The 13,801-nt window shown below is 36.5% G+C and overlaps 1 protein-coding gene across 1 annotated transcript in view; it reads left to right on the top strand.

The window, feature by feature from the left end:
• RALYL (RALY RNA binding protein like) overlaps window positions 1–13,801 on the top strand; it is a 148,357-nt gene that overhangs the window by 43,200 nt on the left and 91,356 nt on the right. The window contains exon 3 of the mRNA XM_049633218.1: window positions 9,779–9,826. Within this exon, the coding sequence (XP_049489175.1) occupies window positions 9,779–9,826 (48 nt within the window). The remainder of the gene's footprint in view (window positions 1–9,778; window positions 9,827–13,801) is intronic.

Raw genomic sequence — 13,801 nt, 5'->3', positions numbered from 1 at the left:
TCTCTAGACCAAACATCCTTATTTAATTCAACCATTTTCATACAGAGTCATTTTTTGAGACTTATTGCCATCCTAATTTCTTTCATTTGTATGCATTCCAGTTGGTTAATATCCTTATGAAACTTTGTTGAAATATGCTAAACTATTCCCAGAGATGTCTAAAAAGTAAGAGTCCAGTGGAATTATTATCTAGTTTTTTAAATACACTACTCTTTAGTTAATGCCCACTAGTCTTCTTGTACAGATTGTATTGCAATCTGAGGGAGAGTATCCAAAGAAGGAAGAAATTTGAAGAGCCTCTCTCTCTGAGGCTGAGATTCACCCCCCATAAGAGATGGTGTGACTGCAGCCTACTGTATGACAAGAGAAATCAGTTGGGGTGTTGGTGGCCTGGGATAATGGGTAGGCACCCTCCTGCTGGGGTGCCAGTGAGCATCACTGGCTCTCCCACATGCTGCCGACAGCAATGCCAGATGAGCAAGGAGAAAAGCCTATGGAAACCTGGAAAAGAAGCTGCTTCCTCTTCTTTGCCTTGTGGTTTTCCTCCAGTGCCCTTTGACAAACCCTAACATAGTGCCAACGGACAAATGGGCAATGTTTATAGAATCTAGCTCCATTATCACAAAGCAAGAGCAAAAAAAAAAAAAAAAAAAAGGTGGATCTAGAATAGATATCAATTTATTGGCAGAAAAGTCTCAGGACGCCTGGGTGGCTCAGTTGGTTAAGCAACCAACTCTCGATTTTAGCTCATGTCGTGATCTCACCATTCGTGGGTTCAAGCCCCATTGGGCTCTGTGCTGAGATTGCTGAGCCTGATTGGGATTCTCTCTCTCTCTCCCTCTCTGTCTGCCCCTCCCCAGCTTGTTCTCTCTCTCAAAAAGTAATTAAACATAAAAAAAAAAAATTGTTGGTAGAAAAGTCTAACCCAACACAGCAATTGTTTTATTTTTTAATGTTTATTTATTTTTGAAAGAGTGAGAGAGAGAAAGCATGCACACGAGTGGGGGAGAGGCAGAGAGAGGGAGACAGAGTATCTGAAGCAGGCCGGGCACTGTCAGCACAGGGCCCAACGTGGGGCTCGAACTCACAAACTGTGAGATCATGACCTGAGCCGAAGTCAGATGCTCAACCGACTGAGCCACCCAGGTGCCCCAACACAGCAATTGTAATGGTCTAAACATACTAATATTAATATTCAGGTGTTTGAAAATTTTAATATAGACATTTTTTCCTACCAAAAGTAATAACAATACATATTATAGCAGAAATTGTCACAGACACATAACATTCAATTCAAAATATTTCAAATGGATGAGTGCAAACACTCTGCCTTTTCAGAGCTCACAATCTAGTGCAATAAACTCATAGATGGTCACTTCTTATATGATATGGTCAGACAGAAGTATGCATAAGGAGCTGTAAGAATGAAATCTGAACATTTATGGCTGAATTCAGTTAAAACAAAGAGATAGATAATACTCTACAGGATTTTGACATGAATCCACCTGGAATATTTTACTCTGGAAACTTCCATGTCAAGAAATTAAGACAAATTAGATTAAGTTCAAAGAAGGAAGACAAGAATGATGAATGGAATAAAGAGATTGGTTTGTGAAGGGAAAGGCTAACAGAAATAAATCTATACAGATTAGCTAAGTGACAGGAAAAGCAGAGAGCTGACAAGCAAGAATTAAGTGTCAATTCAAAAAGACTATAATCAAGGAATAGCACAATACATGGAATTCAGTGTAACCCCACAGACTTTATACTTGGGGAAGATGTGGGGCTTGAGTTTGGTCTTTAAGAATGGATAATATTCAACTGAAAGAAGATATAACATGTTGACAGATGGAGAGTTTGAGCAAAAACCTGTAATTGGAAACTGTTGAGCAACCAGTTGGGATAATACAGAAGACTGTGTAGAGACACGAGAATGTCTCCCTATGGCCACAAGGAATGTTTCTCTGCCACAAGAGTACGTGTTGAGAAATGCTGAATGGTTGAAAGAGTAGTTGAATGAATTATTAGAGAATATTGAAGAAGGATCCGTGTTTCGGAGAACACTGAATACTAAAGAGTCTGAACATTACCTTGTAGGCCACGGGGAATAATTGAAGAGTTTTTGTTGTTGCTTTATTTTTGATATTTTGTAAAAAGGTTGCTTTCAAGTCACTAGCAGTCTATATCATGGGCAAAGATGTAGATATCCTTGGGACCAGAAATACCAGTTTGGAGATCATTTCAGTGGTCCAGGAAAGACTATTTATCTGTAGGCCAGACCTTCTCAATAGCTAGATTCTTCATTCTCTTGCCTTCACAGTTATAGCTCTCTTACTAGGTATGTCATGCTGTTTGCAAAAAAGTAAATTTTCATTTCATTATAGCTTTATCAAGTAATTATTAATTAAAAAGAATCATTTTCATTTATTCTAGACCAGAAGACAAAAGCAAAAACTAAACACAATTTTGGAATTTCATGTGTAAGCAGAACCAGGCATAGAGAAAGGCAGCAAGCATGCCCCATTCAGGACGATACTTCCAAAATCCCAATCCCTGTGTTAACTCAGCCAAAACACAGAAAAATAATTCTTTTTCCCCTCCTTTTTCTCTCTTGTTCCCAGAATGCACTCTCTTCACCTGCTTTAATTAAAGTAATTATCCATTAAGTGTGTGAAACAGGGAGCTTGACTCCATCGTCTAAAAGACCAGAACTCATACCTGAGCTGGCTGGATTGTTTTCATCTTTTCAATTTCTTAGTTACTGCATCTTGCTAAGCTCCCAGGTCTGATCCCCAATTAAGGAACTCAATGAATGTGTCACAATTCTTTAGGTTCCCACTCACCTCCTCCCTCAATTCCAGAGTCCTTGGTAGTAAATCAAGTATTTTGTCATTGAAACTTAGACTAAGTAGCTTCTTTCACTGTTTTTAAATTTTTAATGTATGTGTGTGTGTCTATCCATTACACACATACACACACACACACACACACACACTCCAAAGTAAAATTAAATTTTTGTGTATTCCCTAAAAGAAAATAGACAGATTTTTGGCCACATACATATTATCTTGACAAAGTTTATAAATCTGTTCAACTGTATATTCTCTGGCATTTGGAAACCTACACCAGATTTGATGACAAGTCAGAAATAGGATCCTATAGGTACCTCTGAGGATACTTATACCAACAATCTTAACCATGGAGAAGTATGCTCCAGAAATTCAGTCAGTTAGCCTACATCATGACTTCTGCATTGATGACTTCCACAGGTACTCTGAAGAAAAGTTGTGCTAATGACATAGAGTAATAAAAACACACTGTTTTACAAACTTATTCCACGTTTTCCTACCACCAATTCTTGACCTTCTGGAATGGCCTCCTTTTGAACATTCACTTGTCAAATTCCTAACCTTTACAAAGACCAATTCAAATGCCATCATTTTCTAAAGCCTTGCTTGATATCTGTGTCCCACCAACCACATCCTATTTCTTCTGTCTATAAGCTTCATAGAAGTTTTAATCTCTATTTTGGCATTTTTTTCTAATTCTGCTTAAATTATATTCATATGTATATTTGTCTAATCCCTTACACTTAGATTGACATTCCTTGAAGTTAGAAGCCATGTTCTGCAGATATTCTTATTCACAACTCCCAATATTGTGCCTGACTTAAAATACTCAGCAATTGATTATTCCATTTAATTTGGGAAGCCAGATATAGCAATTGAGAAGGTTCCAGTAGTAGTTACTATTGGCAGGATGTCTGTAATGAAACCATTAAAAAGCTCCCTCCTTGTGCTAGGAAGTTTATTCATTTTCTTCAGATTATATTTTAATGAAGTTCTGCAATGGAAAATAAAAAGAAATACTTTTGTGTATTAGTCTAGTCAGAGGAAGCTGGTTTTATGAATTTAAAGGGATTAGATAAAATTGATCTCATATATTGCAAATCCTAATGAGTTGTGATTTCTTCTTCTATAAATGAAAAAGTTTAAATTAAATTTCAGGGAAGCTATTTGGTGTCATTTAATCTTCAGTAATAAAATAAAGATTGTGAGTGTGCAACTCTAAACAATTACTAATTTCAGTTTCTCATTAAGTTTTGAGGGAATCTGAGCAGGTAGAACAAAGGTACACATTGAAAAGTAGGATAAAAGTCATAGAAGTGTACCAGATTTAAAAATTTTAAAATATGCACTATTTGTGTGAAATATTCGAACTGTCGTTTCACTTTTTTAAAAGTCAAGTACCTGCCCCTTGCCAGTGACCACGCCTTTAAACAACAGAAGCCTTGACATTTCCTTGACTTAGTTCCTTTTTAGAAACTGCCTAAAACATGTAATTTATGACCATTTTGTTTTCAGTAGGCTAAGAACCAGATTGTCATACAAAGCTCCTACAATGCAAGTTGCAAAATTTCTACCTTTAAAAACAAAAACAAACAAACAAAAACCAGAAAAAAAAAGGGAAAAGGAAGAGAAAAGAAAATTATCTCATGAACATAACCATTTATGAGGAAAGGAAAGACTATCTTTTTTTAACTTGAAAGACAAGTCTTTCCCGGCAATAAAATCCTAGAATACATAAAACACCTTAAAAACCTGAACATGACTTCTGGAAATGCCATTTTTTGACAACTAATTTCAAATAGAGTTTCACACAGAAAGAAAAGGAAGGGATTTTTAAGAGAGACAAAGCTGGGGAAGGGGAAAGAAAATATAAGGAGCTAGTGGCAGGAAAACTGGGGAAGCATAATTGTCACAAATCAGACTTGCCCTGTGGTTATCTCTTTTCACCGCTTTGCATCTCTTTTTCTTCCTTGGAAAGCCAGCTTGATTTTGCAGCCTATGACCTGAACCAACTACAGCCATGACATTTCTGCTAAAAGCCCAAACCATTAAGACAAAAACAGGCTTGTCATGATTACCAAGACAGGTCTGTTTGTGCATTTCATTTCATTTTGAACTTTGACAGGTAAAATTGAGTTCCTGATGGCAGACGGTGGGACTTGGAGATCAAACAGTCAGGATGCTCAGCTACCACTTGTTCTTGCAAATATGTCTTAGCAGTCAGGAATGAACAAAAAATAAGCAGATTGGACAAGATAAGTTAAGCAGCAGCTAAGAAAGATAAAAATGATTTCTTTTTTCTCATGCATTTTTAAACTTCCAGAAGGCTGTTAAATTATTGAAGTATTTCCTAATGGTATGAGACACATGAGTGGAATCATCATTGTCATCCCCATTAATAGCATATTTATTAATTGGTCCATATGTCATAGTTGGCACTTGGGGAGTTTAAAAAGAGCGAGGAGACATATATAAAAATTAAGATGAATTTGTGTATCTTTAAGTGTTCTCATCATCATGTTCATAAATCTTTAAAATGCTCTCTTCAACATCTGAAGATAAATAGTTATATATGCTAAAGCATTACCATTATTAAGTTTATTAAGTTAACAAATATCTAATGCAACATGACACAATAAGAAAAATCACCAACTTCCAATTCAGATAAACTTGGGTTTAAATATCAGCTCTATGAAAAATGATTAAAAATTGTCACTAGAAACTGTGCTACTCCATTTTGCAGTTGCAGTTTGCAAAGATTAAATAGATTGTTCAATGTTGCTATGAGCTAATTCATTCCCCCAAAATTCACCTGTTGAAACCCTAATCCACAGTTCCTCAAAATGTGACTATATTGGGAGGTTAGAGTGGGAGAGAGCCAAAGCATAAGAGACTGTTAAAAACTGAGAACAAACTGAGGGTTGATGGGGGATGGGAGGGAGGGGAGGGTGGGTGAGGGGTACTGAGGAGGGCACCTGTTGGGATGAGCACTGGGTGTTGTATGTAAACCAATCTGACAATAAATTTCATATTTAAAAAAAAAAAAAATATATATATATATATATATATATATATTCTCTAGACCTCAGCGTCCTGTAAAACTGGAATAATACTCTACATCTTATAGATTGTTGTTAAGATTAAATAACATTATGTATGTTAAAATACAAAGAATAAGGCTTCAATAAGTAGAATGTTTTCTTCTCCAGATGCTGTGTTTCTAAACAAAATCTAGATAAGTCTCTTAAAATGATAATCTTTTTTTTCTGTGCTTTGGCTGTTGGGACCCTCATTTGTGTTATATAAACACAATATATAAACACATTTGTGTTATATAAACACAAATGCTTTTATGCATACATTTGTATTCTACCAGCATATTCCTTTTTTCCCAGCTTTATTGAAATATAATTGACATATAATGTTGTGAAAGTTTAAGGTATACACAATGTGTTGATTGGATACACTTAATATATTGCAAAATGATTACCACCAAGCATTAGCCAACTTCTCCATCACATCACACAATTACTAGCTCCTTTTTTTTTTTTTTTTGAGAGAGAGAGAGAGAGAGAGAGAGACTGAGAAGAAGGGCTCGCCCGAAGCAGGGCTCACGGATTTTTTTTTACCCAAAGTGGGGCTTAAGCTCATCTGAGGCGGGAATTGAGCTCACCTAATGTGGGACTTGAACTTACGAACCATGAAATCATAACGTGAACTGAAGTCAGATACTTAACGACTGAGCCACCCAGGCACCCAATTACTAGTTAGTTCTTATGTGTCCATCAACAGAAAAATGAATAAAGAAGGTGTAGTGTGTGTGTGTGTGTGTGTGTGTGTGTGTGTGTGTGTTCAACAATAAGAAAGAAGGAAATCCTGCCATTTGAAGACAACATGGATGGGCCTTGAGGGCATTATGCAAAGTGACATAAATCAGGCATAGAAGGATAGTGTGTGATACTACTTACATGTGGAATCTGAAAAAGCCTAACTCATAGAAACAGAGTAGAATGGTGGTTACCAGAGACTGGGGGGTTGGGGGTGGGTAGAGGAAATGGAAAGATATTAGTCAAAGAATACAAACTTCCAGTTACAAGATGAGTAAGAACTACAGATCTACCAAGATATTCTTAAAAATAAACATACGAAAATATGATGGTTACTCATGACAAATGTGAGTCGAAGTAGCATAACTTTAAACTTTGAGACTTCAGACACGTGTTTGGATCCAGTGTCATCATATGCCTTGTTTCCACAGAAGCGAGTAAATTGCAGTGAAAGAGGCATATGCACTGCTGTATCAGAAAGGTTTTGAGGTGAACTTTACACAGTAGGGATTGATGGTAGCCAATAGGTGGTCTTTAAGATCTCTTAACATCATAGTTTTGTCTACACCAGCGAAATCAGCAAAACAAACTGAAGCATAAAGCACTACTACCTTAACAATCTGTGACTGTCAGAGGAAAGTGGCTATTTTTCTCTTTAGACAATAGTCTCCATGACCTCCTTGTTTTGCATAACAATGCAGCAGCATTGGCCTGACCATCGCCCTCCATCCAGACACTCACTGAGAGTACATCTGCACTTTGCGTTTCAGAACTTGAGTTCAAACTCACCATGTTCCATTAGACAGTGTTAGAGGCAGAACTAACTCTAATAGGCCTGGTATGCTATATCCAGCTTTTCCCCGCTATGCAGTGAGTGTAAAAAGATATAAACACCTTTATCTCTAAAACCAGGAATAACAAGTGCTTCTTAATACGTTCTTTCAATTTTCCTGATTAAAAAAAAAATAGTTACAAAATAAAGGATTGTTAAATTGATCAATTGGGGAATATAAAATTACTTGCCTGTCTCATGGTGGCTCCTCAAAAAGTTAAACATAAAATTACTTTATGATCCAACAATTCCAGTCTAGTTACATGTATCCCAAAGGGATGAAAGTAGGGACTCTAACAAATGCTTGCACAAAGTGTTCATACTACTCTATTCACAACAGCCAAGAGGTGGAAACCCCTCAAATGTCTATCAACAGATGAGTAAACAAAAAGTGATGTGTGTGTGTGTGTGTGTGTGTGTGTGTATGTGTGTGTATACACAGTATTATATTCAGTGACAAAAAGGAATGAAATTCTTGTGCCTGGGCGGCTCAGTCAGTTCAGTGTCTGACTTTGGCTCAGGTCATGATCTTGTGGTTCATGAGTTCGAGTCTTGCATCGGACTCTGCTCTCAGCACCGAGCCCACTTCAGATCCTCTATCTCCCTCTCTCTTTGCCCCGCTCCTGCTTGTGCTGTCTGTCTGTCTCTCTCAACATAAATAAATAAACTTAAAAAAAATGATTGAAATTGAAATTCTCATGTATGGTACAATAGGGATAAACCTTGAAAATAATATGCTAACTGAAAAAAACAGTCTAAGAAGAACAGATATTGTATGATTCCACTTATATGAGGTACTTAAAAGAGGCAAATTCAGAGACAGAAAGTAGGATGAGATTACCAGGGTTTGAGGGGACTAGGGGATGGGGAGCGACAGAATGCTCAATGGGTACAGAATTTCTTTTGGGGATAATGAAAAATTCCTGGAAATGGATTGTGTGATCTTTAAACAACATTGTGAATGTACTTAATGCCACTGAATTGTAGGCTTAAAATGGTCAGAATGGTAAATGTTGTTATGTATGTTTCATGCCAATAAAAAATTAATAAATAAACGTTAAAAATCATCATTCCCTTATAGTATAGATACTTCGTTCATCGTGAGTTTAAATTTCTTGCAGGTGGGGGAGGGTTGTACAGTGAGATGGAAAAATTCTTCAGACATGGATTCAGGAGCCTTCTCCAGTCTCAGCTCCGTCACTTACTAGCAAAAAGAATTTGAACACGTCACTTAGGTCCTTTGCACCTTAGCTTCTTCTAGTTACAGTATCCAACCGAGTTGTTCTGAGTACTAAAATTAAAGAAAATAATGCATGTAAAGGGCTTTGTAAATTCCAACAGTTATACAAGTAGATAAGAGCAGTTTTATGATGTATTCCTTTAAGAAACTTAATCTTTTCACTGAAATATACTTACTTATTGCTATTTACATATTCTAAAATATTAAGGTATTGTTGGCAAGATTCAGCCAAGGTGGATTTTTTTCTCTGTGGATTGAATCATAAGTTTTTAGAGTGAAAATAAAGGGGCACATGGGTGGCTTGTCAGTTTAGCGTTCTACTCTTGATTTCAGCTCAGGCCATTATCTCATGGTCATGAGATTGAGCCCCAAGTCTAGCCTCACCTTGAACCCTGCATGGAACCCACATCGTTGTCATTGTGGAGGCCCCGTGGAGCCCCCATCAGGCTCAGAGCTAGGAATGGAGCCTGCTTTCAATTCTCTTTCTCCCTCTCCCTCAGCCCCTCCCCTATGCATACTTGTCCTCTCTCCAAAAAAAAATGAGAAATTAAAAATTTTTTAAATAAAAATAGGATGAAAAAATGCTAAATTTCTAAAAAAACGACATTTCTACTTAGCATTCTTATAGTCAGTGAGTCATTAAGCCTTTCCTTTCCATACCTTTTGTTCATTGTTTAGCCTCTTTGTACATACCTTAGGAAGAAAATGATAATTATGTTGTATCTGGTCTGGAAAAAGGCCTTCATTCATATTTAATTACAAATATTAGCAAATTTTGTTTTGCTACCTGCTCTCATCTTCCATCCCAAACCATGCATACCATTGTTAGTCTTTGCATTGCCAGACATACAATAATTTGACTTGGCAGTGTATCCAATTGGACATTGTCTTGTAAAACCCTTTGGAAACATAATTACATTGAGAACTAAGTATTTAAAAAGTAACAAATTTCTAGTAATAACCTCATAACTTTATGCCAGAATGAGTGTGGTTGAGCAAGTGTCAACTAATTTTTTGTTTCCCTCCTTAGTGGTTATGTCTTTGACTATGATTACTACAGAGAAGATTTCTACAATCGGTATGTAAATTTTTCATTCTTGTTTCCTCTTGGTTTAAATGATCTTTTAACTGTTTTGCACATTTCATTCCTAGATATTCTTGACTGATATTTGAAATAAAGAAAATTCTTTTAAGTCCCAAGAAGTATAATATAGGCAGATTTTCCTATTTTCATTGTGCTTACTGAAGCCTAGTGCATCTTGGACTTTCAGGACTTCAGAGGTTCTTAAGCCTAAAATTCAGTTATTGAATATTTGAATAACATTCCAAAAATTTAATTAACCAATACTGTTTTCCGGTTCTGTTGTTGACTTAGAATTCTTCAAGACTGAGAGTTTGGTAAACTCAGAAAATGACTCCAACCTTCCAAAATACATCTGCTTTCATCTGGCACATTGCAATGCTGTATTGGTTAGATGCAATAAAATTACAGACAGTTCTTGCTTTGCATAGTAGTGTTGGACCATAAAGGAAACCATACGAAGTGATGTTAATAACCAGTGGAAAAAACAGAATTTTCCATGAGGTCTAAAAATGTAAAAACATTACAGACTCTCCTACTGTTGGTTATAAATTATAGGGAAACACAGTAAAATAGCTTTAAGTGCACTATAATTTAAAACAGTAAAAAATGAGAATTAACGTGTTTTACTTCTTTGTAAAAAAGCCCTGTCAAAAGTAGTTTGAACCGTGCTTGCTTTCTCATACAACTTACAGCACGGAACTAGCACACCTCTTGTGCCTTGGTGAGTTGTCATATTCCTTTTTCAGGCTGGACCAACGTCAGCAGTATATCAGTATTGTGAACCATCTCTGAGAGTTCTTCAGTGTGTAGTTCTTTTGCGACTGTCACTTCTTCTGGGGCATCCTCATCCCTTTTTACCACTTGACAACAATTTTCCTCATTTATGTCAATATGTTTGCTTTAATAAGGTCCCCAGGCTCGATATCTAGAGTCTCTCCAATAGAAGAGTGTCAACAATCCTCACTCAGCTATTCCTCCTCGACTTCTCCATTACATCTAATTTTATTTCATTTCCAGTGCTATCCTTCCTCTGTTCTTTGCTGCATTTTCACCTTTTGCATTTCCTCTTTGGAGTGTCAATTTTGTCAAGTGCCACATGGGTTTGTCACGGGCAACAAGGAGACAATACAACTACACGGTTACTGTCTGTGTGTGAACTGAATAACAGATGCACCACAACCATCGGACTTTGAATGAAGTGATGTAACTGATCACTGATCGTGATGCACATCTGTTATTTACAGTGATTTGTGGACTGAAAAACCAGCAGCAAAGTTCAGACTGTATGAAATTACTCACAGTTAGTATATTGTGGTAACTGAAATTTGATTTGTGCTATGTGGAGACTGGTGTTATTTAACTAAATATTGGTCATGGAAATTCAGAGACACACAGAGCAAGGGCCGACTGTACATAGGTCGTTAGACCACACACACACACAAACGAGGTAAATATCTTTGAAGCTGTTAATTGTAAGTTCTAGTCAAACAAAATAACAAAAAATCCCAAGGTATAAAAATGCAAAATAGTTTTGCATTTAGAACAAGAGTTTGTAATGGACATTTTAAATAGGGAAGAAATTTCACCATCCCTTGGGAGCGCCTTGTTCTTTTTGCTCTAGCCACACGGCTCCTTTTTCAGTTCCACAAGAACACCATGGACCCTCCCACCCCAACACCTTCCTCTGTGCTGCTCCTTCTCCTCATACCTCCCTCTGCCATCTAGTTAACCTGACTTCATCCCTCAGATCTCAGCATGAACACCACTCTCAGACTAAATTAGGTTCCTCTGTGGGCCTCTCTCAGCGCCCAGTATTGTTCCTTCACAGCACTTCTGGTTTTTACTGTTGCATTTCTTTGTGGTGACAGTATTTGATTTATGTCTGCCTCTCTTCCTCCATGAAGGCAGGAAAGATGCCCAGTTTTTCTTATTATTGTATCCTCAGGCACTATCATTAAGTCTCAAACATACTGGATACCCAATTTGTATTAATTCATCTCCTTTGTTTAGAGAGACTTTGGTTTTCCCAAGATCATAGAGTAAATTCATGACAAAACTACAATCATAAACTATTCCTTTAGATTCAATAACTGACTGTGTGAATATGCAAAACAGAAGGAGAACAATTCAGAGTTAAATAAAAGGAGACAGCCTTACCTAAAGGGAAATAGGACCCACAATCCTACCTTCATAACCACTATGTTCAGCTGCTCAGTTAAGCAAGTTATTTCACTAGTGATGCCTTTATGACAAAATATGAATCTTAAATGATAATTTTCTCAAAGGATCTTTATAATTTCTATAAAATATAGTATTTTATTTTAAATACTAAATAGTTTATAATAACTTGTCCTCAAAATGACCTGAAGGTCTGGCAGTATTAAAAAATCCCATTTACTATTAAGGAAAGTTAACATTTCAATAGTCTGCATACCATTTGAAAATTTTAGTTTTTGACAATGCTAAAGACATCTTCTAATACAGCTTTTTTTCAGGATGTAGAACAATGTCTTAATTGCTATGAATAAAGTTTTCAATTAACGTACATTGTGTTTTAATCTGTCAGTATAAAACTGTTTGTTTTAGAATTGTAATCTCTCGAATGTTTCCAATCTTGTGGCATCCTTCTACATTTAAAGAATTTCTGCTTAGGGGCACCTGGGTGGCTCAGTCGGTTAAGCATCCTACTTCAGTTCAGGTCATGATCTTGCAGTCCGTGGGTTCGAGCCCTACATCGGGCTCTGTGCTAACATCTCAAATCCTGGAACCTGCTTCAGATTCTGTCTCCCTCTCTCTGCCCCTCCCCCACTCATGTTTTGTCTCTCTGTGTCTCTCAAAAATGAATAAATGTCAAAAAAAATGTTTTTAAGAATTTCTGCTTAAAATGGCTCAATAAAAATCATTAGCTAGATGATAGATAAATAGATAGATAGAGATAGAGATGATAGATAAATCTATCCTTACCTGCCACAGAGCAAGAGCCTTAATCAGCCAAATAGTTACAGAGCTTGAAGCTTTCAGATGGCTCTCCACTACACAAAAAAGCTAACCCTGAACAATTCCCAAAATAATTTGTTTGTCTTATATAAAACCTGTTTGGCTTATAAGTGCGCAAAAGATCAGTATTGTTGTGTTGCTAACTGACTATCTAAGCAATCTGTGCTCTTATTAGTTTATTTTCCATTTCTCACACTTGGCTAAGAAAGATATAAGCATTTGCCACTAGTGGATCGAGTCAGGAGTTCCCTGTGAAAATAGATTCTCATGAAAGGAAAACAGAATGGAGAGGCTGGACAATATAAATAGCTTACAAAGTGTTAACAATTTTATCCACAGTAATCTCTCATAAATTACACTCTGCTTGAATTTGTGGTTAATTTTTTTTCTCTTTTTACTAGTGGTGCAAACTTGGGCAAGTTATTTAATACTACAAAATATGTTGTTTCATCCACGATGTGAGCAAGAAATTAATTTCTGCATCATAAGATTGTTCTGAGGATTAAATGAAATAACATATGTATAATGATCAGCATTATGCTTGGTATATTTTTACTGCGTAATCAATGTTAACTACTAATAATTGTTAACAGTAACCATTAACAATAATAATGAATGCATTTTTCTGACTGATATTCATGTAGCATCATCCCTGTGAGAAATAAACTGGTGGGTCAGTTGGTCCAAAACAGTCTATTGTGATGACTCCAGATTATTCTGTCTTATGGTTTTCCCTTTTCCTGCTCCCAGCGCATTCTGGTTGGAGCTAAACACACTTACTTGCAGAGAGAGGACCCTCAGCTATTTCCTTTAACCCCAAGCGGCCTTGTTTTTGGTTCTGAAAACAGAAATCACTTAGTTACATGTAACAGGGATAATTGTATGTAAAAACTTTCTAACTAGGTATTAAGGAACTGAAAAAGCAAAAAGAAAACACTGTGGTGTAATGGAGTTAGCCACTACAGGAAGCAG

This window comes from Panthera uncia, chromosome F2 (assembly GCF_023721935.1).
Source record: "Panthera uncia isolate 11264 chromosome F2, Puncia_PCG_1.0, whole genome shotgun sequence".
NCBI classification, from domain to species: Eukaryota; Metazoa; Chordata; class Mammalia; order Carnivora; family Felidae; genus Panthera; species Panthera uncia.
Note: the sequence above shows the minus strand (reverse complement) of the source record. Positions and strands in the feature narration are given on the sequence as shown.